The sequence below is a fragment of the Netta rufina genome (assembly GCF_964035555.1).
Source record: "Netta rufina genome assembly, chromosome: Z".
Lineage (NCBI taxonomy): Eukaryota > Metazoa > Chordata > Aves > Anseriformes > Anatidae > Netta > Netta rufina.
In genome coordinates, this window is record NC_140126.1 from 50,400,590 (window position 1) to 50,427,159 (window position 26,570).

Below are 26,570 nucleotides of genomic sequence, written 5' to 3' on the forward strand. Positions count from 1 at the left end.
CAACTCTTAAGGATGCTTTTCTTAGAGCACTAGAGCTCTCCCTCCCCCTGTGTAAGAAAGCAAGCAGGGAGGGCAGGGAACCAGGCTGGCTGAAGAGGACAGGGATGCTGCTTGGATGTGCAGGGATGGGATCAGGAAAGCCAAGGCACAGATGGAGCTGAGCCTGGCAAGAACAAGAAGGAGGGATTTTATGGGTACATGGGCCAGAAAAGAAAGGACAAAGAGTGCGTACCCCCTCTGACGGATGACGAGGGAGGACTGGTAATGACAGACATGGAGAAGGCTGAGGTACTCAGCAACTTCTCTGCCTCAGCCTTCACTGCCAGGCAGTTCCCACATCTCTCCAGTGCCCTCTAGGCAACGGCTGGGGGAGCAAATTCCCTCCCGCTGTAAGCAAAGAGCAGGTTGGAGACCTCCTGATGAAACTGGACAGGTACAGGGTCTGTGGGGCCTGGTGCCATGCACCCCAGGGGCCTGAGGGAACAGGCAGATGGAGCTGCCAAGCCTCTCTCCATTGTATTTGGGAAGTCCTGGCAGTCAGGTGAAGTCCCTGGAAGTGAATGAAAAAAGCGAAACACCACTCCCATTGTTAACAAGGGTAGAAAGGAGCACCAGGGGAACTACAAACCGGTGAGCCTCAGCTCTGTGCCTGGTAAGATCATGGAACAGATCCTCCTGGAAGCAATGTTAAGACACATGCAGGACATGGAGGTGATCCGAGACAGCCAGCACGGCTTAACAAAGGACAACATAAATTATAATTTTCTTATTAAAAAGAATGGAGAGGGACTCTTTACTCGTGTAGATAATGATAGGACAAGGGGTATTGGTTTTAAACTGAAAGAGGGGAGATTTAGATTAGATGTTAGGAGGAAATTCTTCACTCAGAAGGTGGTGAGGCACTGGCACAGGCTGCCCAGAGAAGCTGTGGATGCCCCATCCCTGGAGCTGTTCAAGACCAGGCTGGACGGGGCTCTGGCAAATGGGATCTACTGGGTGGCATCCCTGCCTGTGTCAGGGGGGTTGGAACTAGATGAACATTAAGGTCCCTCCCAACCCAAGCCATTCTATGATTCTATGATTAATGATCCTTGTGCTTTTTTTATGATTAATGATTGTGCTTTTGTTTTCCTTCTATTCAGCCTGAACCTGGCCAGTTCCATCTGATGCCACTGCCCCTCCCTCTCTCACCAGGAACTGCTGTGGGAAGCCAGGCCCCCTTTCCTTGATGCCTTCCCCAAAGGCACCAGAGCGTGCTGGTAGGTGCCCCTAAACCTCTTCGGAGCCATGCTGACCCAGCCCTGGTTGCACAGACCTTCCTGGCAGGGCCCCTGCAGCTTCCCCGTGTGTCTCCTGCCCAGCACCCTACAAAGGACGCAGTGCCTGGGTGAGGCCTGATGGGTGCTGAGCAGAGGGCACCATCAGCCCTGCTCTCCCCAGCGAGTAAAGACAGACGGGAGAAAGTCCCCGGGAGCAAGCAGAGGGCTGACTTCCACCCAGCATGGGAGGAAGCACAGGAGCCCAGAGGGCAGGCCAGCAGTGCTGGAGATGGGCAGGACTGGAGGGACTGTGTGGTGCAGCCTCAGAGGCAGGCCCGAGCTGTGATCGAACGGACCCTCCCGCTGTATGTGCTTGAAGACACATGACGTAGCCAAGGTGACCTGGACGGGGCCCTGGGAAGGCACAACCAGGGACCCCGCACTGCTGGGAAACACCAGTGCCACGGACAAGACAAAAGTTGGGGGGCACGGAGTGGACACGAGCATTGCGGGAGGCCTCAGAATCTGGGGCCAGAGAGCTGCCGAGGTGAGGATGGGCCCTTGGCATATCTCCTACGGGTGGCTGGTGGCGTCTCCAAGCGATGGACTGTGACGTCTGTGAGCAATGCATTGTGACTGCGTGGCCCTCGCTGCTCATATGCGGGCGCAGAGTCCCACCGCGCCGGCTAGTGCCCGCACTCCGGCTGAGCGTTTACGTGAGGTCTGGAGTGAGGAGCGAGGTTGGCCTTGGTGCTGGTGTCGTGCCCTGGGAGTTGCTGCAGCAGCTCTCAGTGCCCTTCCCAGAGCCATCAGAGCTTCTTCCACGGCCCTGCCTCGTTCGGGCCGTCGGGAGACCCAGGAGGAGCGCTCGCAGCAGCAGAGGTGAGCGCAGTGGGGACACCTCCCCCTGGGCCCTGGGCAGCTGGAAGGGTTTCCTCCTCTGGGGACCTGCACCGCTCTTCCAGCTGCCCCCACACCAGCCGATAACCGTGGCCACTTCTCTGCCTTTTGCAGCGTGACAGCTGCTGGTGCAGCAGCAGTGAGGAGGAGCAGCCCCTCATCGCCTGCTCCACGCAGCCCACTGCAGCAGCTGGAGCGCATGGCCACAGCGCTGGAGAGCCGCTGCCCCATTTGCCTTGACACTTGGGACAACGCGGGCTACGTGATGCCATGTCTCCACCAGTTTTGCTTCCGATGCATCCAGCAGTGGGTGGAGAGCAAGCCCGAGTGCCCCCTCTGCAAGAGGAGGGTCAGCTCCATCGTGCACTCAGTGCGAGCAGACAACAAATTTAAGGAGCTCATCATCCCAGCGCCGGCAGAAGCGTCTCTCATCACCCAGCCGGCTGGGAGAGCTCGTGGCCACGCAGCCACCACCGACCCCCGTCACCACCCTGCAGCATCTCCGCCATCGGCTGCAGGGCCGGCTCTTGTGGGAGGCCTCCAGCCTGAAGTTTGGGCCTCCCTTTTGCGAGACCACCTAACTCTCATCCGTCCCGTGCTGCCCTGGCTGCGCCAGGAGCTGAGGCGCATCCATGGGGCTGACCACGCGGAGGCGCAAATGGTGGAAGAGCTCCTCACCTCCGCCATGGGCCTCCTGGGGCTGGATGAAGATCGCCTGGTGCAGCTGCTGCAGCTTTCCATGCCGGAGCACGCAGCCAGCTTTGTGCACCGGCTCATCAGCATCACCGTGCAGCGGTGCAGCCGGGTGGCCCACCGCCTGCTGGGCCTGGAGGGCTCCCGTGCTGCCATGGGACAGGCAGGCAGCCCCGCAGCTGCCCCCAGGCCTTCTGCCTCCCGAGAGGGGCCTCCTGGTCCCGGTGCAGAGCCCTCCAACAACGCTGCTGGAGCCAGCGCAGAGGAACTTGCGGGCAGCTCCAGTGCTGCCCTTCAAGGGGGTCCCGGCCTCCCCCCCTCCAGCCTGGCGCAAGAAGCACCCCAGGAGTAGACACCGGAGGCTGTGCCTGGAGCCTCCACAGCAGACCAGGGCAGGGACCATCCCGAAAGGGGGCCCCGGCGAGGAGGGCCCCCACCTCCCAGGCCTCTTCTCCAGCAGCCAAGAAGAGGCCACCCCGCCGGCAACACTAGGGCAGCGCCCCAGGAGCTGGCCACAACAGGGCCGGGCCAGCAGATGGGACACATGGAAGGCCCTCAGGAAATACATCTATACAATGTAGAAAATAAATCATATATATATAAAGTCTCAGTGTAGCTAACAATTTATTTGGTGTCACCATCCCCAGCCCTCCTGCCATTTCGGCCTCTTCCTGCAGCTGTGCCCACCACCTCCTCGCGTGCCCGCTGTGAGGTCTGCTGGGGTTGGGGCACGGCGATGCCGCCCTTGGCCAGGAGGGCTGGGGTGTTCGTCTCGGCGCTCCCCTCCCCTCCCCAGGTGCCCGGCCCCACTGCTGTGCTCCCCCTGACAGCGCGTGCTGCCCAGCCGCAGGCCTGCAGCTCTGCAGCTGCTCCCAGCGGGAGGTTTGGTGCCAGGGGGTGCCTGGGTTCAACAAGTCCAAGCACCAGGTGCTGCACCTGTGTCGGAGCAATACCAGGCACGAGAGGAACTCCTTGACAGCAGCCCTGTGGAGAGGGATTTGGGGGTTCTGTTGGATGAGCAGCTCGACCTGAGCCAGCAGTGCGTGCTTGCAGCCCAGAAGACCGGCTGCCTCCTGGGCTACATCAAAAGCAGCGTGGCCAGCAGGGGAGGGAGGGGATTGCCCCCCTCTGCTCTGCCTTTGTGAGGCCTCACTGGGAGTGCTGCATCCAGGTGTGGAGCCCACAGCACAAGAAGGACACAGGTCTGTTAGAGCGTCTCCAAAGAAGAGCCATGAGGATGATCAAAGAGCTGGAGCACCTCTATTGTAAAGAAAGGCTGAGGGAGCGGGGGATGTTGAGCCTGGAGAAGAGAATGCTCAGGGGTGACTTTATTGCAGCTTTTCAGTTCTTAAAGGGGGCTTTTAAAAAAGATTGAGAGCAACTTTATGCTCAGGCAGGCAGTGACTGGACAAAGGCAGATGGACTTGATGATCCTGGTGGGTCCCTTCTATGACTCTAAGGGGAATGGTTTTAAACTAAAAGAAGGGAGATTTGGATTAGATGCTAGAAATTCTTTATTCAGAGGACGGTGAGGCCCTGGCACAGGCTGTCCAGAGAAGCTGTGGATGCCCCATCCCTGGAGGTGTTCAAGGCCAGGCTGGATGGGGCTTTGGGCAACCTGGTCTGGTGGGAGGTGTCCCTGCCCATGGCAGGGGGTTGGAAACAGGGGATCTTTAAGATCCCCTCCAACCCAAAGCAGCTCTATGGTCCTATGATTCTGTGAATATCAGGTGGCAGAAGTGAGTATTGTCTTGCTACCACATACACAGCCTGGAGCTAGAAGCCATCCTGAAAATCCCAGTTTCAGATCGTGGTCCTGGGAGGCAATGGTGGACAGGTATGTATGAGGGATTTTTGTATCACGTGTGTGGGGAGAGGCAATCTGGTGAGCAGGCCTGATGCCACCAAGTCAAGCTGTGGGCAGTGATGACCAGCTTCAGCACAGGGATCCTGGCAGGCCAGGCCACGAGGGACTAAGGATAAAGCACAACCCTGCTTTCTCTTTTAAAACCCAGGCAGGGCACTGGTGCTACAAGGTGCAGGTGTCTTCTTTCACCTCTTAGGCAGAGTCTGGTTCCTCTTCCTTCCTCACATGGGGCTTGGTCATCAGAGCAGGGCCTGGATAAGGGGTTCCCTGCTCACAAGCTGCTAACAAGGAAGGAAATAAAGGGAGGGAGCTTGTCCTGCACTGCTACTCCTCCCTCTCATTGCTTCTACTCTCTCCTGGGCTGCCACTGTAAACGTCTGAGAGACAATAAAGCCAAACTCTTCAGGCTGAGGTCCTGTGAGAAGCACACACAATGCCCTGAAGCTCAGCACCTGAGGCTGGGTGTCACACAGCACTCTCGGCCACAGTCACACTTAACATCTTAGCAAGGAGAAAGGGCTGGATCCCTTCAAAGGGTCTGCCTTGCCCTTTGCTCTTTGTACCAGCTTTGTGGTAGCATCCTAAATATCTTCTCCATACAGAATAATGAGTGCTTACAGCCATCTGTATGCACCTCTGTGCTGTCTGCTATGGCTGTACCCTACCAGGATAAGCAAAACAGAAGAGCCACAGCCACCTGATCTGCAGCAAAAGCACCAAGAAAAGTGAAAGTGCAGCTCCAGGCAGGCCAAGAAAAAGCTGAGGCAGTACAAAGCTGTTCTCCGCTACGAGCCTGGCGGTGTGATACCCCTGGGCTAGAGGGCTAGGGGTCGGGATGCAGGGGAAGACCTGACGAGGATGCTGCTACGCCACGGGGTCTGGAGATGAGAGAGGAGATGCAGCAAGACTTGTATGTGTGCAAGAGCAGCAGCATGGGCCTCTCTGCGCATCCTATGGGCTCAGCCAGACTCACGCGTGCTGGCTCCGTGCCCTCAGGCTAACTCATGTCAAGTGCTAGCGCATGCACCCTGCCCTCAGCGCTCACCCCAAGCAGCACCAGGCGCATGCGCAGTGCCCCTCACCCCGCAGCACCGGGCACAGGCCGCAGCGCAGGCCCCGTGCCACTGTCAGTGCCCCCTTGCTTTGTGGGCCTCAACGCTCCCAAACCTCACTTCAGGGCACCTGAAATGTTCTCTGACACTCCGTGGCTTCCGCACACTGAGCCATACCCTGCATAAATGCCCCCAAACACCTCAGTCTCTATGCCAGGGGCCAAAAAAACCCTAAAACTTGCTGCAAGGCCCCATTTACCCCACACACAGAGCAGAAGTATCTCTAGCGTTCCCCAATCCTGCCCAGGGGCCCATACACCTCCCAGACCATGCCATGGGGGCTAAATACACTTCCCCAAATCTTTCAACAAACTTTAAATATCCTCAAACTCTGTGCCATACTTACAGGCTCAGAGAGACTCTGTATCCAGAGCAGTTTTCCGCAAAGAGCCCCAAATCCATTCCAGCCTCCCCCCCCGCCCCTTTCCCCTTCCCCACACATACAACTTACTTCAGGATTCCTAGAGACCTCCCCAAAATCCTACCACATGGCCCTGAACCCTGCCACAAAAGCTCCCAGAAACACGGAAAGCCACACACCCTGTCCAAGTGCTCCTGAAGCCCCCAAACCTGCTTTTTGCCCAAAACACCCAAAGTGTGCCCTGGGAACCCAATAGTTTCAACCAACCCCTCCAAGTGGATGTCCATAGCCAGCTAAGGACCACAAATCCTGATCAAAAGGTCTCTGAAGGATGTTTCCCAGCCCCTTATCATATTCTGGTACCCCCCCAAACTCCCAAATCATGCCAAAATGCTTCATTAAAACCTGTCAGAAAATTGCTAGGATCCTGAGGCACCCTTATAACCTGCTTCAGCCCTCAAAGACCTCAAAGTCATCAGCCCTTATACCTTGCTCAGCTGCCACCAAAGAGCTCCAAACCCTGCCCCACAGGTCCCCAAACACCCAGTGATCTGTCCCAAGGGGCCTCTACTGCCAAACGCTGCCCCTGGGTCCCCAAACATTGGCAAAATGAGAGACACCAAACACCCCACACCTGTGCTAAAGCCCCACGTAAGCAAATCCTCCCAGCCCCATAAAACTTCCCCAGACCTGCCAAAACCATCACCCAGGGTCTGCAAAGGTCCCAGACCATGCACAGGTACCTTCAGAGATGCCCAAACCTGCCCTTGGCTGCTGAGTGACATCTGCCCACCCCCAGGGCCTCAAAACACTCCTGAAACTCAAGCTCAAACAGCTCCAAACTTGCTTCAGGACTTCCAAACACCTCCCAGTTCTATCTCAGCATCCCTAAAGAACAATAAAATCTCTTCAAAACTCTCACTGGTTCCTTAACTACCTCAAGACCCTCCAACACCTTTCTCTCATCCTGTCCAAACCCTGTCCAGCCTGGGTTTCCTGCTCTCCTGCAGAGGCCATCTGATTTCCCATTCTCTGTGGAGCACATGTTGTGCAGCCACCTCCAAACAGAAGAGGCACGGAGGTCTGTGAAAGAAGGAGCCAGTCAATGAACCCAAACCAAACGTTACTCCTGAGTACATGCATATTCATCCGTCAGCTGGGGAACTGAGTATCTTTTCCTTAACAACACATTTCTTGTTAGTGATTAATTTCTATGCAATATTCTTTATTCTTTCTTCATTTCCCATCCTGTTGACACTGTGCTCGATGATTTATGAGTATGACATAGCCGATACCATCTTTTCAGCATGGCTGGCTATGGTCCTGGGTGGCTCCTAGTCACAGAGAGGAGGTTGATGAGACTCAAGCTCTTTGAGAAGAGAGGTCAGGACTTTAATGGGCTTGTTTTCTCTCTTCACAATTTCTTCACTCGTGCCTGACGTTTCTATGCCATTGCCTCTGTCCCCAGACAGGGAGAGGAAGCCTTCTCTGTTCCTGACACTCCTTAGGGCTCAGACCCCAACCACCTAAAAATGCCCTAGAAAGCTTCACACGCATGGTGAACCAGACACCCACGGTAGGACGTGTAGTGTGTCAGCTGTTAGATCCATTTGGCACCATCTGCAATCTGCAAACAACAGGCACCCTAAAAGTTTGGGTCACACAGTAGTGGTGGTAGTGGCAAGAGGAAGGCTGAAATAGAGCTTGGTGATTTGAAATGCATCTGCCCAGACTTCTTCTTAGAAGGAAGCGATGCCAAAGGAACCAAGGAGGGTTTTAGCTCAGAAGAAGAGCTAGGGAAGGGAACAGGGAGAGGTTGCATATTTTATTTTATTTTATTTTATTTTATTTTATTTTATTTTATTTTATTTTATTTTATTTTATTTTATTTTATTTTATTTTATTTTATTTTATTTTATTTTTATTTCTGAACAGAAATGAGAGCAGGTCACTCTTTAAAACAGAGATAAGGCAGAATGGACCAGGTGAGGCAGAGTGAAGTTTCCACCATTTCTCCCTGCAGGCGTGCTGTGTTATGCCCTTTCTCCAGGGGGGATGCTCTCAATTAAATCATCTCTTTTATTAAAGGAACATGTTATAGCAAACTAAATCATATCAGTACTGTCCATCACATGCTAATAAATCTGAGAGTTCCTGAAATAGGATCTCAGAGTGTGTACATGAGGGAAACTTACCCAGGCAGAAAGTACTATAAGAGATCTTTCGGCTTGTTAATGTTTTGCCTAGCATCTTTTGGGGTGCCATTCCCACTAAACCTCTCAAGTAATCTAGTTTTCTTCTAGGCACTGAATGTGAACAATAGCTCAGTTATGCACCCTTAATAAAGGTGTATCACAGTATAACTTCAGCTATGGTGGTAATTAGGCCAGCATACACCCATGCCCAGAATTTTTTTTTTTTTTTTTTTCTAAAGACAAACTGTGATATTAGCAGAAGCAGTACAAACAGCTGATGGTGCAAGCTAAGTATTTGTGTGAACTACCTGTCTCTGCTGTTAGCAGTACTACAGCGCCTCTACAGCACGCTGCGAGGGTATGACAAACCCTGAGGTGGAGGAGCAGCCTGCTCCTCTTCACATCAGCAGTTCAGAACTAGCCTCACACAACTGTATGCCTCTGCTGGTGGAGAAAAAAACTCCCCTTTCAAATCTCTTTTATATGATAGGATGAAGAGTGCCTTAGCTAGTGCGACGCCGACTCTGACCAGGACGACAGGTTTTGGAGATGCTTTAGTCTCCTCTCTCCCTTAAACTGTCCTTCAGCATAGAGCTAACTGCAGTTTAACCTGCAGCTAATTTCACACTGCCTTTTTAGAGATCTGGGGTAGCATTTATCAACATTTCAATCACAACTTAACTGCACATATGCCAGATCAGTGACCTTTGGCTTGTGCTGTGTAGCAGATGTGATGAACTCTTGGACCTACAAAATACTTGATTAATATAGCGAAAAAAAAAAGATGACTCTTTTTGTAATGTTTTCTTAATCCACCCTTTATTAAAAAACATAAGCATTTGTAAATATATAAAATTATAAAGTACCAAGTGCTTTTTGCTTCCCAGTACAGTAGGACTCAGGAGAGATGGGTAAATCTGATGTTAATCTGTTCAGTGTATTAGGTCCAGTGCTGCAGAAATGGTTAATTTCATTCCTCTGACAGGTCCAAAGTTACCTTGTTTTACCTCAGTTTAAGACTTCCTTCCTGCTCCTCTTCATGATAAGACATCAGTGCTTATCAGGGACAGCAAGGCTGTACCTGTAGGAACTAGGAGACTCCATGGAAGGATGCAGGAAGTTGTTTTATAAATGGAAAGATAACCAGTTGCTAATGGGAAGGAGAATTCAGGCATTGAGAGAGCTATTCTTTAGTGTTTATCGGGTAAAGTGCATTCTTTGCTATGTGATTATCCCCTAACTGGACTGGAGAAAAAGAGCCACTGTATTTTCAGAGGTCCAATTTACATCAAGTTCCCTTAATCAACAAATACTGAGATCCCCTCTGCAAGCTGCATGATATGAAGCATCGCCAAGTCCCACCCATCTTATTTTTTAGCACCAAAATGTCATAGGGTTAAAAGTCCTCAGGCTGTAGGTTTAGACCTCAACACCAGAGCAGGACATTGGGCTCCTGTGCAAGCATTGTTGTAGAATGAAAACCAATTGTACCCACAGAATCACAGAATCACAGAATTTCTAGGTTGGAAGAGACCTCAAGATCATCGAGTCCAACCTCTACCCGTTGCAATTTGTAGTGGAACTGAACTCCAAACAGGATCTTTTGTGCTACCAACCATCTCTTCAAACACTGAGCAGCTGTTGCTTGTAGAGAGAACTCCAAGGTTCTTGTTGATGTTGTTTCTTACTTGGTCTTCTACCAGAATCCCCTATTAGCTGCAGAAACTCGTGAAGGCGTCCTGCATTCTGTGTGGTCACCTTTGCCAGGTCTTTTTCCAGCTGCTGCCACACCATCCCCCCCAAAGTGAGCTGCTTTCTCAATATTTTTCTGTAAGAGAGCATGTCTTCGCTTGGTGCAGTGCACAACTCTAACCATAAGGTTCATCTTCTTGTGAAAAGCTTGAGCCATTGGAATTGTTGGGCAGATGGGGAAACATCCAGAGCCCAAAACAAACTTTTCCTGAATGTCTTGGCATATGGCAGGGGACAAGAAAGGGCAAGGAAGGCTGTTATGCTTAACTTCTGCTGCTCACTGATTTTTTTCTTTTACAGTCAGCACGGCAGGCAGCACTTTCTTTTTCCTGTTTCTGTGAGAGGACAAAGTGGATATTGCAACAGATTTGTGTTACAGAACATATACCTACACCTCCCTGCTGCAACAGAAAAATTCTCTAGCTCCTACCGAATAATTATTTCCACACTTAGAGTGGAAAAGTTGCTATACAATATGGGAACCGTAGTCCTGAAAGGCAAGTTCTCTGGCAGGTTTGTGATAGCAACCTTCACCTCTCCAAAAGCTTCACTCCTGATCCATGTATGTGAAAATGAAAAAAAAAGGCTGAAATATGATGCTTCACTCTTCTGCGACATTTCTTCAGCTTGAATCATGTCAGCTAAAAAACCCTGTGTAGTTATCCAGTTCCCCTTTGACCTCTGGCAGCACAGCCTGTGTTACAGCCCAGACACACAAATAAATACAAGATAGGGAGAAGATCAGCGAAGGTGCCCCAGTGACTGCTGCAGCCATTCTCCTCTGAAATCCAGGGTGCTTCTTGTGCAGCAGGACCCACGCACCCCAGTCTGACAGCAGAGCACTTGCAGTCTTGGTCCCTGCCCATAGGCCTGAGTCCTTCCCTAACTAACTGGGCCCTTGGCATGCCCCTTTCAGCCTTGTTAGGCTTCGGGGACATCTGCTGATTCTGTATCTTCTGTCCTGACCAAATCGCTGTTTGTCTCCGCATTGAGCCGCTTGTAGTCTGTGTGGAAGAAGATGACGTAGAAACAAGCCATGGCACTGCAGAGGCCAGCCAGCACCAGCACTGGAGCTGCAAATAAGATGATAGACTTTTAGCAGGTCAATCCACACATCCCAAATGGTGCAGAAGGCTAGAGGTCAGCTCCCTTACAACTGCACAGCCTGGGTGATCCCCTCCCAGAGGCTACCCTGAGGACAGCGTGCAGCTCCCAGTGAGGCCAAACCTCATGTCCCACAACAAGGGCTTTGGAAGAGGATTTGAGTGAAAAGTGGAAGGCTTACAGGACTCGTGTCCTGCATGGCTCACAGGCTGGAGGTCTTACACCAGTGCACACAGTGTGTTTGTGGGAGTGCATTTGCATGTACCTGTGTGCGTATGTGTGTGGACATTTGTGTGGTGGGGGCAGGTGAAGGATGTTACAAGAAAGACTTAAAACACCTGGGCTTCATAAGACCTCACAGGTAGCTTTGTTTTGTTATCTAAAAGCAAGGTGTATCAAAGGATCACTAAGGATAAACTTTAACTGAGTAAAAAACTTGTGTCTTAAAACTTGTGTCTTGCAGCTTTTCTGATGAAAAAAAAAAAATTATACAATGCCTGGAAGTAGATATGTTCTTAGTTAAACAGTATCTCAAATAAACACCTCCACACGTTTCTCCACATATATGTCCCTGCATGTATCAAACCACAAAATGAGTAGGCTGGGTAGTAGGGATGGGTATCTAATCATAAGCTCTGATCTGATGAAGAGGAATGTTGCAGACCTTCAGACATGAAGCAGCCAAATTGCTTTTTGGGAGCAGTTACTGTGATGACTTGTTCCCTACCTGCAAGCGGACTGGCTTATGGGGATTTCTGCTCAGCTGAGGATTTTATACAAAGGTGTTTGGCAGCCGCTGTTATGGCATGTCCCTAGGACTTGCTGTCATGTAAATATGAACCAGCTGAGAGATCAAGACCAGAGTTTAGCTTACAATGCAAAAAAAAAAATTTGTTGTGTTCCAGTTTCTATCAATTGCTGCCTCTCCTCCTGACCAGCTTGGAAAGGAAGGTGAATATGGAGTACGTGTAAGTCAGAACAGAGCTGTACAGGCATGCTACTGACCCGGGCAGCCGCGTGTGCAGATGCAAGGGAATTGACTTTCAGTCAGTGTCTGTGGTCTTGACCTGCCACACTGCCCAGCAGCACGGGCTGTGCTGCACAGACAGGGTTGTGTATCCCGTGACCCCAAGCTGTTCTTCCCCCAGGAGCAGCTGCTTGCGAGCTTGGTGAAGCTCAGGTCTCTGCACAGCAGCTGTAGGGGAAGGAACTGTAACCCACAGCCAGCAGCAGCTTTTTTGGCATCTTAGAAGTCTTCCCCATGTCAGCCGTTCAGGACTGTTTTAGCAGGAGCAGCAAGGGTGCAGAGGCAGGTTGGAAAAGGTGGCCAAAAGGTAGGCTGCAGCAGGAATAAGTCTTGCAGGCTCCCTCACAGTGAGATATGGGCAGGAGCAGGGGACAGGTAGGGTGCAAGCAATTGCCCAGCATTGTTTCCCAGGGATGTGCTTACTTGTCCAGTCCAGGGCTCCATCCTGGTCAAGGGCGCAGGTGGAGGATGGGTCCTCAGAAACACGCACGGTGAGGGCTTGTAGCAGAATCATTAAAATCACACCTTCAATCTGGCTGTGGGGAGAAGCCAGCATGCAGTGACTGCCCCTGACCCACACACAAGTGGAACTGGGCCACCTCTATCATTGCTTAGGGCCTAAGCTCAACGGCTGGCTGGGTTAAACTTGTGTGCTTACCTTGCAACGAAAATCAGTCCTGTCGAGGTGCCTTCTCCCACAGGGTAGGAGCACTCCACAGCCAGCTCCATGGCAATGGGGTACATGGCAAAACCAAAGAAACCAAAGACTGAGCTGGCGATGGCCAAAGCGATGGCCTGACCTCTGAACCGGGATGCCTGCAGGCAGAATAACAGCACCAAAGTCTCAGTCTCAGGCACTGCTGCACAGAGTGCCTCTGAACCCATCACCTGCAGGAAGTCCCAAGTAATTTGGCTGTCAAACTTAACCACGGAGAGAGACAGGATCAGCACAAATATCTGAAAAATGTGCATGTAATTATAATACTGTGACTTGATTTCCTGGACAGTAACTCTCCAGGAGTGCACTCAATTACCAAGAGTGTATCTCCAGAAATACATGAAACAGACACTTCTGTCCTGACAAAAGCTAACATTTCAGAAGTGGCATTTGGAGTGGGTTACATAAGAATTCACTGGGTTACTACAGCTCAGTACACACTGAAAACTACTCCTTACCATGTGAGACTCATGTTTGCAATATTGGAGTACTTCCAACAAAAACCCCAAACCAACATACAAAACCACCTGAAACATCTACAAAACCTGGTGATCCGTTTACTGCCCAAAACAGTCTCATTCCTAACTCTTGTGGAAAAAGCATGGCCTTGTCCCAGTGCTAGTGAAGTGAAGGGTGTAACTCCTGAAGCCCCTGTGCCAGTACCTCCTTCTGTAACTATGTTTTGAATTACCACAGAGGAACACCAGGTGTCTCTCCTGGCACAGCTCCAGAGGCCTGGATGGAGCTGGTAAAGTCAAGGGAAACTGTGTGTCTGGAATCCAAGTTCACAGCATCAGGGCATCAAGCAGATTTGGATGGGTGGTTTTCATTTTACTAGGCAGGGAAGTGGAGGAGAAGTAAGGAAGAGGGGATCCAATGTAAAGGAGTAAATGGCACCAATTTATTTATATCCTGCAGCAGTCTGATTGAGGCTCCACTGTTCCTCTGTGAAATCCACAGGAAATGTTTTCTCTGTGATTTCTTCTAGGATTTATCTAAAAAATCCTAGCCCTTGTAGATAATCCCAAAGTAGACCATGTAATTTAGTAAATGCTATGGAGTCAAATAACCCTGTTCTGAGTTGATGGTTTATTAGATGGCAACAGAAGTAAGCCCACACGTATGGTGCAATGCAAGTGCAAACTCACCACTGCAAACACGATGCTGGCAAGTGCGCTCAGACAGAAACAGATCTTGGTGGACTCTATAAAATTCCTTGTCCGGTCGACATACAGTCCTAGCAGGAAGGCTCCCAGCAAACCAAAGACTGTGAACAGTGCACCATTCAGGCCGGCAAATACCTGGAGGGCAGAAAAACAAGTGGCCAAGAAAACAGAGTGGTTAGGAAGAGGTTTTAATGTCACTGACCCATCCGCCTGCTGCCAGTGGATCATTTCCTGAGGTAGAGCAAGTTTCCCCCAAAGGACTGTGAGTAGCAAATAACTGGGCCCAGAATCACATGCTTGTGGGCAGGTGGGTCACAGCACCACGGTCTCAATGGACAACAAATCTTGGTGAGCCTGAGAAGGAAGGCTGGGTGCAGGGCAGGCATATAGACGTGCAGACCTATCAGCTGGAAAGTTACGAGGACCTCAAGAGGGGTACAAGCAGCAGGACTGAAGGGGAAATGCAGGAACCGGAACAGCCCCTTGCTACTGCACGGAGACAACAGGAAGAATCTCACCTGTGCACGCCCTGTGCTCAGCTGTAAAAGCTGCACCTGGCCAGAGTCCAGGAAGGGATGGGGAAACAGAGCTGTTGCAGTACCTGTGACTTCCTACTGCCTTGGCTTCGTGCAAGACTGTCCAAAGAAAAAAGGAAATTGCACCAGCCTGCCTTCCATGTCCTGCTCACTCCAGGGCCCATCGGAGCCTCCATCCCCCTTTGGGAAAGATGTCAGAAGGCTGCTTAGACACCAGTGCTCTGGAGTGCTTAAGTAAAAATGGAACACTTTTTTTCCTAAATAGTGTTTAGGGAGAAAAAGCTTTTCATTTGCAAATGGGAGCCTGGCCAGAGGCAGTAACAAAAACACAAATCATCCATTACACTGAAAGATTGCCTGTGCATTAATGTACTGCTTAACCTACGTTAAATAATACAAGCAAACAAGATGTGAGACACTGCATCATATTCATTTGAACCTATCATAGATGCTGTGGATAGTGGGGATGAAAGGAGGAAGACTCACATTTGAATAACCCTTTTCACAAAGGATTTGTTCTAGTAGAGCTGAAAAGCAGGTAAACATCCCAATTCCTCCTCCAAAGCACACCGCCAGGATGATGTAGGGCTTGTTCCTCAGGAGCTAGAGAAAAAAGTTAACATATTTAAACAAGCAAAGGGGGAAGAAAGGCCAGGCTGTGACAAATAGATCTGAGGATCTGAGGCTTTGACCCCTCAAAACATTAAGGGCAACCCTGTGAGCACTAAGTTTGCCTCTCAGTGAGCACTGAGTTTGCCTCTCTTCTGTCAGTTCAGCCAGCAGACAAGTAAAAGTTGAGACCATATAGGAAGTAGGGATCTCTTCAGTGCCCCAAATTCTTTCTTTGCTTTGTCACATGCTGTCCTACCCATTACCACGTCTGTTACCACCTCAGAAGGCTCAGATTGTGTGGTCCTCTTGGATGAGTTCAGATGTGCCTGTTAGCCAGCTGAACAGCAGCCAGCCAGAGGCTGAACAGTCAGGTAATATCTCTCACGGCTTTGCTGTGAGCAGCTTCTGCTCCCTGAGGAAGGAAGAGAACCTGGTCTCCTTCAGGAGGCTGTCTGTGCCAGGTTTGGTGGAGAGCAATTCAGTCTGCTTTGTCAGCAGATACCATAGCGCATCCCTGTCTGGCAGGGCTACATCCCTCACCTCAGCACTGTTTTCTCTCCGTGCTGCAGCACTTACCATTTTGAGCCCTGTGAGGAATGGCTGAGAGGTGGAGTTGGTGGCACTGGCTGAAGGAGGTGTTGGAGGAACTTTCTCGTGAATCCCCACAGCTGCTAGAGCACAGGCTGTTACCGCTGGGATGGCATAAACACCCAGCTACACAACACAAAGCAAAGACACGTTACCAGTCTTTCCAGCCCCACTACTTCCAAATATATAAAGAAGCTGGACCCCAATCAGCCCAGCTGGCTGATTAAGCCAGTTTTCATTTACCATCAGTGGGATGTGCTTTCCTTCAGGAACTAGTATAGGTGACAGCACGTTTGCTATGAGAATTCCCAAGGGATTGGCTGAAAGAAAATCAGAGAAAAATACATTATTCATGCAAGCAGTCACAATCACCTGTCAATCCCCACTACCAAGTCAGCATCGGAGTTGCAGTATGTAACAGAGCAACAAGCATGGACAGACCAAAGCATATATATGGAGAAACCAGGAGGAGAACACCTGTGAGAAGATAACAGTGCTGTGTCACTGTTGCCACATCTGTTCCCCCACCCTCAGGAAGTTCCATCGTATAAACCCATTTTCCTACAACACCTAACTCATGTAACAAGAACCTGGTTTTCATTGATGAATTATGGTGTCTTCACCCTCATACGGCTGTTCCAGTAAGGGCTAATCAGAGGGGACAAAATGAGGATGGGCCAATGCACGTCATCTGTCCTGATGTTATACAGCAGCAGCAACAAATAGAGATGCTCCCCCCAGGCAATCTTACCTTACCAATCTAGACTCCTACCTGAATCTGGAGCTAGAAGAGTATGCATGCTAGCCCTAGCTGGGACATTTCTGAGTTCGGTGTGATGCCCTCACGTGTCACCTCCTCAGCCTTCCTCCAAGTTTAATGTCTCCTGCCTACTCCACTGCCACCATGATTTCCTCACTCTCTTCACACATTGCTGCAATATGATCAGCCATTGTCACTGCTATCCAGCCTTAAAACAGAAAGATTAATCTTTCACAGTAAGCAGAAAAACAGCATCCTATAAGCACTTGCAGTTCAGGAGAAGGAGCCAAGTCACAGTTGGTCCATCTCAACTTTCCCCCACAAGCAGACTGAGTACACCAATAAGGTGGTAGGCAGCAAGGAGAATTGCCTGGCCACCTTTCTGTGCCTGATATGTTTGTCCATTTCATTCTCAAAAGTAACAAACATGCCATGATCTGGTAGCTCTGAGAACATATGGACATTTAGTCCAGAAAAAAAAAAAAATCAGCAAAACAACCCTTTCAAAACATGAGAACCTTTGCTACTGCTGGGTTGTGCATTGCGTTTTGAGAAGACTGTCCATCCAGGGCACAGCGTGTGTCCTGCGTACACCTCCTCCAGTCCTCAGCAGAAGGCTATTGATGATGTGCAGGACAGCCCAGAGCTCAACCACTGTAAATGAAGGACTCTGCTGAATTACAGCAATGTTTTATGTGGAACTAAAGTAGTTCTTCCAAAGGCAAAAGTGCACACAGAATCAGCAAAACAATCAGTGAGGTTGGCAGGTGCCTCTTGAGATCTTCTTGTCCAAGCCCTCCTGCTCATACCAGGGTCAGCTGCAGCCAGTTGTCCTGGACCATATCCAGATAGCTTCTGAATATCCACAAGAGAGAGACTCTGCAACCTCTCTGGGCAACCTGTGCCTGTGCAGAGTATCCCAAGACGTGCCTTAGAGCCTTCTCTGTTCTGTGGTTCTGCTGAGGCATCAGTAACACTGCCATAGCACACAACAGTCACAGAACTTCTCCTCTGTGTTTGGGAAAGTCCTAGTTCATGTAACATGACCTGGGTGAAATGTTATCTGCTCCAAACTAACATTAAGTGGACACGGTTAAACTACAGTTTCCGAGGAGAGGGATTTAAACTTCTGCGTTTGGGCACTGTAGGAGACAGGCTAAAAAAAAGTATATTCATGTTTATGACCATGAGCTATCTGCACAGTGAAGCAGCAGATATGAAGGGGGAGGAGGGGAGATGGAAATGTGAGCATTGAGCTCAATTTGACAAAACTAAGAGAGCCTACCCAAGTCATTACAGGGTTTCAGCCTTCTCCTCCTGGGAAGGGAAACGATACAGGCCTAGACTGAGAAAGAATGGAAAGGAGATTGCTGGAGCTAATCAGCAGGAGTTTTGCCTGGATTAGTACGCGCTACCCCACTGCGGGACTGTGTGTTTTGTGGGCTGTGATGCTGGTGCAATAAAACTGTACAAGGGGCAGAAAATGAGATGCTGACAGACCACAGGAAGCGAAGAATCCAGCGGATGAAGCAGAGAGCACTTCTGTGGACTCTAACTCTTTCTTCTGGCATGGGAGAATTTCCCACCATCTTCACAGGGATCCATGCTTGGCCCAGTTCTGCTTCTGTGTGAGTAACTCTACAAGTGATAGGAGGACTGACTGTGGTAAAAACTAAAGAGCACCGATGAGTCACAGTGATCTCAGCTGCTCAGCTGGATCCTGTCTGCAGGGTCTGTTTTCATCTGCATGCAAACACAGCGAAACCTACTCGGAGGTACTAACAGAAGCTGTGGGGATACCAGCAGGGCCAGTTTCTGTGTGCGACGCTGAGTGCTGCTTTGGCATTAACACAGGAAACAGAGGGTGATAAACTGGAGAGAGCCGAGAGAAAAAGCTGATGTGAGCAACAGGCAGATACGTGGGAAGAGGAAGAGGGAAACGTGCCTGTGAAGTGATTGCACTGGAGCAGTTCAGACTTCCTAGACAAAGGAGAGATGAGGCGACTGTCCATAACTACCTGCCAAACAGGTGCAACGAGACTCAGTGGCTGGGGGATAAGGAGCATCAAGATGAGAAGTAGCATGTAGGCATTTGACAGTGAGGCAATTAACCACTGAAGCAAACGACTGGGCTGTGGCTGGTGCTCCTTCTAGGCAATATTCAAACTTTTTTAAAATGAAATCCTGATTTTGTACAGTAATGGGTGTAACCAGAAACCATTAATGGACGTTTGCTAAACAATAATATGCAAGCATTGCAGCAGATAATAATAACAGCCCTTTCAGTCCTCACGCTGATATCTCAACATGCCACAGACTGAACACCTTCAGAGCTTGGGTATCTGCTGTTCCTTGCTCTTCAGTTGTATTTGTTCTCATAGTTAAATCCATTTATTCTTGTAGGGATTGAGGTCACTGTGTCAGCGAAATACTATTTGGCTGCTCTGGCTGTTCTCTCACTTATTAAAAAAAAAAAAAGGAAAAGAAAGAAAAGAAAGAAAAAAAGCAAGTTTTCTGGAGGCTGATACTTCACACTGAGGAGAAGGATAGCAGTACCCAGTGGTCCCCAGCAGCGACTTCTGTACTCCTGTACTTCTGTAGTACCTGTATCACACCCCACTGACAACAGAGATCCTTCTCCAGCAGGGAAGGTGAAGATCTAATTCAGCCCTAGGAAAGCAGGTGCACCCAGCTCTAGGGAAGGCAGTGCAAAAAGAATTGCTTTGTCCTGACATCACAAATCCATTCTTGCTAAATAACAGCACCCATGCTCTGGGTTTGCACCAGCACACCAACATTGGAAAGCCGTATAGGTGTCCTCCTACACTAGCCTTTTCCTCTGACTTATCCCTTCCCACACAACTCCAAGGCAGTGTGGAGGCAAGAGCAGGTGGAGCTCTCCCGTACGTGCAGGTAATGCAAGATTTGCCATCTGGAGTCAGCGGGCCAGCCTAGTTTCTGATGCTCTTCTCAAGTCCTTGGAGGGAGAAGCTGGGGACAATGTCATGCATAGGTGGGAAAGAGGTCTATCAAATGCAGTAGTTTCTATCTAGCAGGAAACAAAGGAACCAAGAGAGGGCTGAGATCAGAGCAAGCATACCTGGTGCCTCTCCTCCAGTTTCCCAGCTTCCAGGCACTCTACCTCAGGGACTTCACAAGCAAGAATTGGTTTCTGTGTGAGTAGTCCTCCTGCACTTAGAACACTCAATGTGCTTGCATTGCCTGCTGAGTATGTTTTATGCAGGTATGCATGTATACCAATTTGGAATACAAGCTCAGCCTCGCTACTGGAAGAACTGGTGGGTAAAGTGGATGTTGCAGCCTCACCTCTGCCTGGTTACAGAATCTGGGAACTGTGATCACAAGCACCATTTGCAAATTGGAGTCTTGCTCAGCAAGTTGCAGAGATGAGACCACTACAAAGACATTATATTTAATAACACTGAGGGCTGTCCTCAACCACCATGATATATGAACAGAAGGCAGAGTGTTTCCTCTGCCTCCTGTTTCTGAAAGGCAAACAAATGCTATCAAGTTCTGCAAGGCAGCAATATTACTCTGCAGCTGTCACTTACACATTGATGAGATCATGTTTGCTGTTGCTCTCTGGTGGTCTGGGAACCACAGCGCTGCCAGCTTGGTCGGTGAAAAGATGACAAGGGGCTGAGCCAGCGCGCAGAGGCACTGACCAGCAAACAGGTACCAGTAATTCTGGGAGCCCAAGCTCATGAACTTCATGACGCTGAACGTCCGGATGATGCTACCCGTCATGTTCAGCCCCGCACTCAGGATCACCTGCAGCAAGCAAGACATGGGGTTGTTAATAGCTGCTGCACAGAAAGTTGCCTGCAGACTGTCCCTGTCCCTCTGGCCGCTGCAGGATGCTCCTGATCCAACAGTAACCTCTTTACCAGTGCCCTTAAAGAGCAAGAAGGCTCTCCTGCTCTACACCATCATGTAGCATATGCAAGACAGCAGGTACCATCGTGGAATTGAGGAAAAATCCAAAGTTCACTACTTTCACTCCATTTTCAAGTTTGCACCATCACCCATATAACTTGTGACAACTCAAAGACCGTGGAAATAAGTCAGGCAGTTTACAGGTCCTGCTAGAGGGCTAGTGTCTCAGTGCCACCACCTCAGCACTTCTGCTTTTTGGGAAGTCTCTGCTGAGATCCCAGGTTGGCTTTGCACTGAGCAAGCTGTAAGATGACAAGGGTCTCTCTCTTGCTTGCACCCTGCCCTGCTACTCCTTACACTGGCCTCCCAAGCAAAATAGTTGTGTTAAGAGTCTTCACTAGCAAATCTTGCCTGACTCCAACAAGCTCCTCACAGTCAGCTCACGCCATCTGTCCCTGTCAGTTGGCCAAGACAACAAAAAAAAAACAAAGCAGAAAAAGGCATGTAGGGACGCAACATTATTCTGACTTTCCCTGCAGCTCCCCCCTTCAGAGGTGGTGACAGCTACTACTGAAATAGAACCGAGCTTTCAACACACCCATCCTCTGCTGCACTTGGCAAGATTCCCATGCGCAGTACACATGCTAGGGCTTTGTGCAACTAAGCCCACGGAGATGTCACCTCTGCTGTCTCCGGGTGAAAAGCCCGCAGGGTGACAGAACAGTTCAACTCACGGCGCATCGGAGCCCCACGCTGTCGAGAACCCATGTTGCCACCAGACCAAACGGGATCGAGATGAGCAGGTACACTATTGAGAGCCAGTTGACCATCTCCAGGGAAATGTGGAAGTAGGCAGCTATCTTGTCAGCCACAGGAGCGAAGGTCAGCCACAGCTGCAGAGGAGAGAACAAAGGTAGGTGCGCATGAACACCTTTACCAGAACAGATTTTCAGCATCCCCTCAAAATAATCACATCATGAAGAGGCTGGCTGCCTTAGTCTCTCCTTGAAATTCGGGTGTTAAGGCTTGTAGTTAAAACTCAGACCTTCAGTGTTTGCATGCTGGTAGTATTTTGGCACTGACACCATCATTATCTTGACCCTGAGCTCCTCATCCATTTCCCTTTCTCATCCCCAGTCTTCCTGCCTTGCTGCTGGAAGCTGGCTGAAGTGAAGGTCAGTGAGGACGTTTTCTGTCCTCAGGCTGAACACATTGGCCCCCAACACACATACTTACCTGACGCAAACCACAAGACATCCTCCTGCATTAGCATAAACCAAACAGAAGCTACCTTCTCCTCTCTGCAACTAGCAGCCTCTTCAACTCAGCCTGGCATTACCGGCCCTGGATGTGTCCTTGTAAGAACATCTTCGCAATTTGTCAGCCAAGAGGCTCACACTTTCCCCACGGAATATTTATTTCATGCTGTCCTACACACACTCAGGGGCTGGGAGAGGACCTAGAAATTTGCATCCATATCAGAACGTGTGAGAGGGAAGCACAAGAGGTGTGTTAATAACGATGCGACTGATCCTTCCAGTGCCTTATCTGAAAATATCCCCCTACACCCCGTTTTAGTTGCACTGGTTTCACAACATCACTGTCTGCTCCTGGTTTCTTCTGGGAGTGATGAGGCCTGCTTTGATCCTGAAATCAGCCCTGAGGCCATGCCCACAACAAAGAAACAAGAGTGCCATCCCAGATGTAAAGATACTTCTGCGCATCCTTTGCTAAGGATGCATCCGTGTGCTTCCAACACAAGGTGTTCACTCACCTTCCACAACTAGGTAGATGAAGATCACAGGTGAGGAAAGAAACTGTACCCAATGCTTTCAGCACGCAGCCGGGTATATCTATGCCCCATCAGAAGAAGAAAAGGACAGAAATATTGTCCGCCCACGGTATATTTGTACTCACTATTACAGGAGAGCCCCCTTCACACCTCCTCTGGCAATGTGGGATCACCACGGAAAGCAAGAGCACCGAAACTCAAACCATCTGAACAATACTGAAGTTGGAGGGGCATGGCTCCACTTTCAGCTCTCCCTCCCTTTGTTTTGACTTTCTTTTAGCTGGCATTTTGGTTTTTCTTCTCCCGCGTCTCCTGCTGCAGGACTGCCTGCTCATTTCCCCATTAACTGCAGGTCTGCTTGGGCCCTCCTGTGCTTTTAGTTTACAGCTGCTCTCATTCTATCTAAGCTTCTTTGCTGCTCTCTCTTCCTTGTAAACTCTCAACTGATGCTAAAAAATGGATCCAGCCCTCTTCCTCACCCAAACCCTCTAAGTTTTCTCCTGGTATCATGCCGTTTCCACTTCCATCTTCCCCAGGGTCTCTCCCTCTGTCCCACTGCCTTTACTTTCTCACTCCCACACAAACTCCCCAGGGTCCATTTCACGTGCAGGACACAGCTTCCCTCCACCCTGATGAAACGGGACCTTCTGCTTTATGACAGGCACAGCTCAGCAGCCCTCAGCCTGGCGCTATCCCAGCCTCGGCGTGCTCTCCCCCACACACCGGCTCACAGCTCCGTGGCTGCTCTGAAGCTGATGCTGCGTGTCCCTCTGAGGCACGCAGGGCTCCTCCTCTCCTGAGACCAAGCCATGAAGCTCCTCCACCAGATTCCTCACCTTCAAGCTCATTGATCACCAAAATGGACACAAAGACTGGGAGCAAAGAGCCCCCAGCCTCACCAAAGGCAGACACCCATGCTGACACAGCAGCCTAGGAAGGACAGATGGAGGTGAGACCTCCAGCTGGGTCAGCTCGCTGTGTGGATCTCCGTTTTAGCCTCTTGCAGCTCCTGGGAAGGCTGGCAGGACACAAGGGCCAGGCGGTGGCAGCTGCGTGTGCATGCTTATCTACAAGGGCACTGCAGGACCGGACAGGTGCAGGTGAGGAGAGTGCACACCCTGCCCGGGAGCACGCCGTCCCCACTCGTGGGGCTCTCCTTTCTCTCCTGAGTACTTCAAGTGCTGGTGTAAGTCCTCCAGGACGGTGAGTCAGGAACTGTCCAGCCACGTGTGAGCCAGCTCCAGCCCCCGGCCCCGCTCCTCCTCTCCCGCCTGCTCATGCTGACAGGCAGAGAACAAGGCAGGAAACACTCTCGCTTACATTTCTCCGTGCTTTTCTCTGTCCCCAGCATTAAGGCAAGAAGCAGTTCCCCCTGCGAAGCGCAGAGTTTCCACCCTTTGAGCTCAGCAGCAAGGAGGCAAAGAGGAAGGAGGTGTTGCCAAAGCATGCCACTGCTAGACCAGCTGTCAGCACTCCCTGACTACTATGACACGTTAAGGCTTAAAGTTAAAAAAAACACACACACACTCAAAACCACAGCATCAGCTTCACAAATCTGGAGAGCAACCACAGGCACAGTAAGGTCACCCCCCACCTGAAATGGTGGCAAAAAATAATCTGGGGATCAATCACCTAAGTTTGGCTTAGTGGTGGTCAGAAGAGCCTCCTGGCCCAGGACTTCAGGCAGGTAGTGAACCTGGTAGACGGTGCCTACTTATGGAGTTTTTAAGATATTTTCAGCTAGCAATTTCCAGAATAGCAGTATTTGGGAAATGAGAACCAAACCTCAGCAAGATAGTACCCGCTTTGTAAAAATCAGAGACAGAGGCTTTGAAACCCAGGTCAGTAACAGAGATTGAAGAAAGAGACCGTTTACCTTTGGTGTAAAAGCCCTCTTTATGCCTTATCTACCCTGCTATGCTCTCTGCTTAAAGACAGGACTTCACGTGATGATGCAGAGCAGGAGGAAGCAGTTCCTCTCTCAGCACCACATGATCTGGCCTGGCTTTGCCCAGCCACGATCCTAGCACAGAAGGAACAAAGAATCACTTCTTTCTCATCCTGCCCTTGCTGCGTGACTGAGCGTGCTTTCCTGCTGACAAGTTTGCTCCTACATTGCGTTCACAGCACTGATGACAGCCTCCCTCTCTCAGGATTGTCTGCTGTCACTTTCAGTGAGACACCCCATGAGGTGACCTGTTCTCTCCAAGTCAGACAGCTCCTAAGCCATGCATCCTCACCAGAGGCATTTTGCAGACAGACCGACACAGGTACACACAGGACAAAGTACTGCATGCAACATCTGGAGAGGAATTAAGGACTCATCTGAACTTCCATGGCAATTTTCACCCCGCAGAACTGGTAAATTAATCTTTCCATCTGGAACTCTTAAACAGAAACCAACCACGTTGATCTCATGTTCTTTCAACCACTCCCTCCATTTTCACGTGATTTTCGTCTGGAACGTGTAGGAGAAACATCAGCATCAGGAAATGTTTGGTCACAGCTTGTGTGTGTGTCAGCATACTTGCAATTCCAGACACCTGCAGCAGCTTAGAAACACTATTGCTACCCTAGGGTATTTACTGAGCACAGGGTTTTGAAGTCCTCAAGTTCTGGATCGAGTTGCTACAGTGGCAAAGCAATGTTGTGGAGAGCTGGGAAGTTGGCAGGAGACCAAGCAGGCAGACAAGTGCTCTGATCATCCAGGGCTGGGAGGTTTTCAGCGGCGTGACCCGTGTCAGGGCTGCAGACAGCAGAAGGGCCACTTCAGGGACCTCTCCAACTTCACCCCGACTGTTTAGCAAAGCGTACGTGTGCCAAGGCGGCCTGGAAAGCTGTGTGCAGCCACTATCCACACGGACAGGGACGGACACCTCACCTAACAGCGGTGCCTTCCTATTATTTCGTGTTCTCGTGCTGTGCCGACGGAGCTGCAAGCAGCAGCGCTTCTCACTTCTTCCCTGCAGGACACCTTCACGCACTCCCAAAGGACATGGATACTTCCCTATGAGAGGGCACCTCAGCTTTTCGGTGATTCAGTATATTCCCTGATCCTCAGCATATTACCTGATAACCACCCACAGCATGCCAAGCAGCGATTTGGGCTTCCAGTTTGTTAAAGGCTGTGCTCCCTGCCCTCACCCCGTGCCCACCCGGGGGCCACAACCACAGCAGCCCCTCTGCCCTCCCGCTGATCTCCGTCCTCCCAGCCCCACTACGGCCCCAAACCTCGGGCAGGGCCACACAAACCCTGCCCGAGCCCCTCAGCCTGCTCCTTTTCCCCCCTTTTTCCCCCCGGCAGCAGCCGCGGGGCTCACCATGGCGTTGGAGCAGTTGAGCAGGCACACCACCCCCAGCAGGAACCACCGCCGCCTGTACGCCTTGAAGCGGGGCAGCCGCGACAGGCCGCGCTCGGGCAGCAGGACGGACGCCTCGTCCTGCTCCATCGCGGCTGGGATCGGATCGGATCGGATCGGATCGGGACCGAGAGGATCGGGACCGATCGGGTGGGATCGCCTCAGCACGGCCCGGCACGGCCCGGCACGGCGCCGCCTCGCTGTGAGCCCGCCCCGGGGCGGGCATGGGGCGGGAGGCCGCCCTCGGTCCTGTGTGAGGCGCTCCTCCTCTGCTCGTGGGGGATAAATAAAGAGACATGTTCGTCCCTTTTCTGCCTTAGGGTTATCCTCTCCTCACACATAACCAGTGATAGGACCAGAGGGAATGGCCCCAAGTTGTGCCAGGGGAGGTTCAGGTTGGCAGTGAGGCGACATTTCTGCTGAGAAAGAGCAGTCAGGCACTGGGACGGGTTGCCCAGGGAGGTGGTGGAGTCACCGTCCCTGGGAGTGTTCAAGGACAGGCTGGATGTGGTGCTTGGGGACAGGGTTTAGTGGGTGACATTGGTGGTAGGGGGATGGTTGTGCCAGGTGATCTTGGAGGGCTCTTCTGGTTCAGCCACCAGAAAGTATGCGTCAAACAAGGCCACAAAAAGGGAAAATACAACTGCAGCAGGAGAGAGCTGCTTTGCTGTTTGGGCCAGAATAATCAGATGGATCTGTGTAAATATCTTACTAAATATCACTTATATCTGGGGCAAAACTCAGTATTTTTTCCCCTCACCTTCTCCTAGATGTATCACACCTGTTCTTTCTTCTAAGCTCAATGTGAGAAGCCGGTAGGCAGCTTGCTTTCTGTCTTTCTGTCTTTCTGTCTTTCTTCCTTCCTTTCT

General features: G+C 50.7%; 1 protein-coding gene across 3 annotated transcripts; it reads right to left on the reverse strand.

The window, feature by feature from the left end:
* Positions 1-9,195: 9,195 nt before the first annotated feature.
* Positions 9,196-25,880, reverse strand: SLC49A3 (solute carrier family 49 member 3). 3 transcript variants are annotated; one of them, XM_084304901.1, is made up of 11 exons: positions 25,663-25,797; positions 25,224-25,349; positions 21,285-24,800; positions 20,226-20,445; positions 16,134-16,210; positions 15,879-16,016; positions 15,177-15,293; positions 14,137-14,289; positions 12,929-13,086; positions 12,694-12,806; positions 9,196-11,212 (listed from the first exon to the last, which is right to left on the reverse strand). In XM_084304901.1, exons 3-11 carry the CDS (start codon positions 21,504-21,506, stop codon positions 11,061-11,063), a joined length of 1,350 nt encoding a protein of 449 aa, XP_084161027.1. In that variant the 5' UTR covers positions 21,507-24,800; positions 25,224-25,349; positions 25,663-25,797; the 3' UTR covers positions 9,196-11,060. The 3 variants fall into 3 exon arrangements, with proteins under 3 accessions (XP_084161027.1, XP_084161025.1, XP_084161026.1); XM_084304899.1 differs by lacking the exon at positions 25,224-25,349 and having other exon boundaries at positions 21,285-21,443; positions 25,663-25,880; XM_084304900.1 differs by lacking the exon at positions 25,224-25,349 and having other exon boundaries at positions 25,663-25,802.
* Between the last annotated feature and the right edge of the window lie 690 nt (positions 25,881-26,570).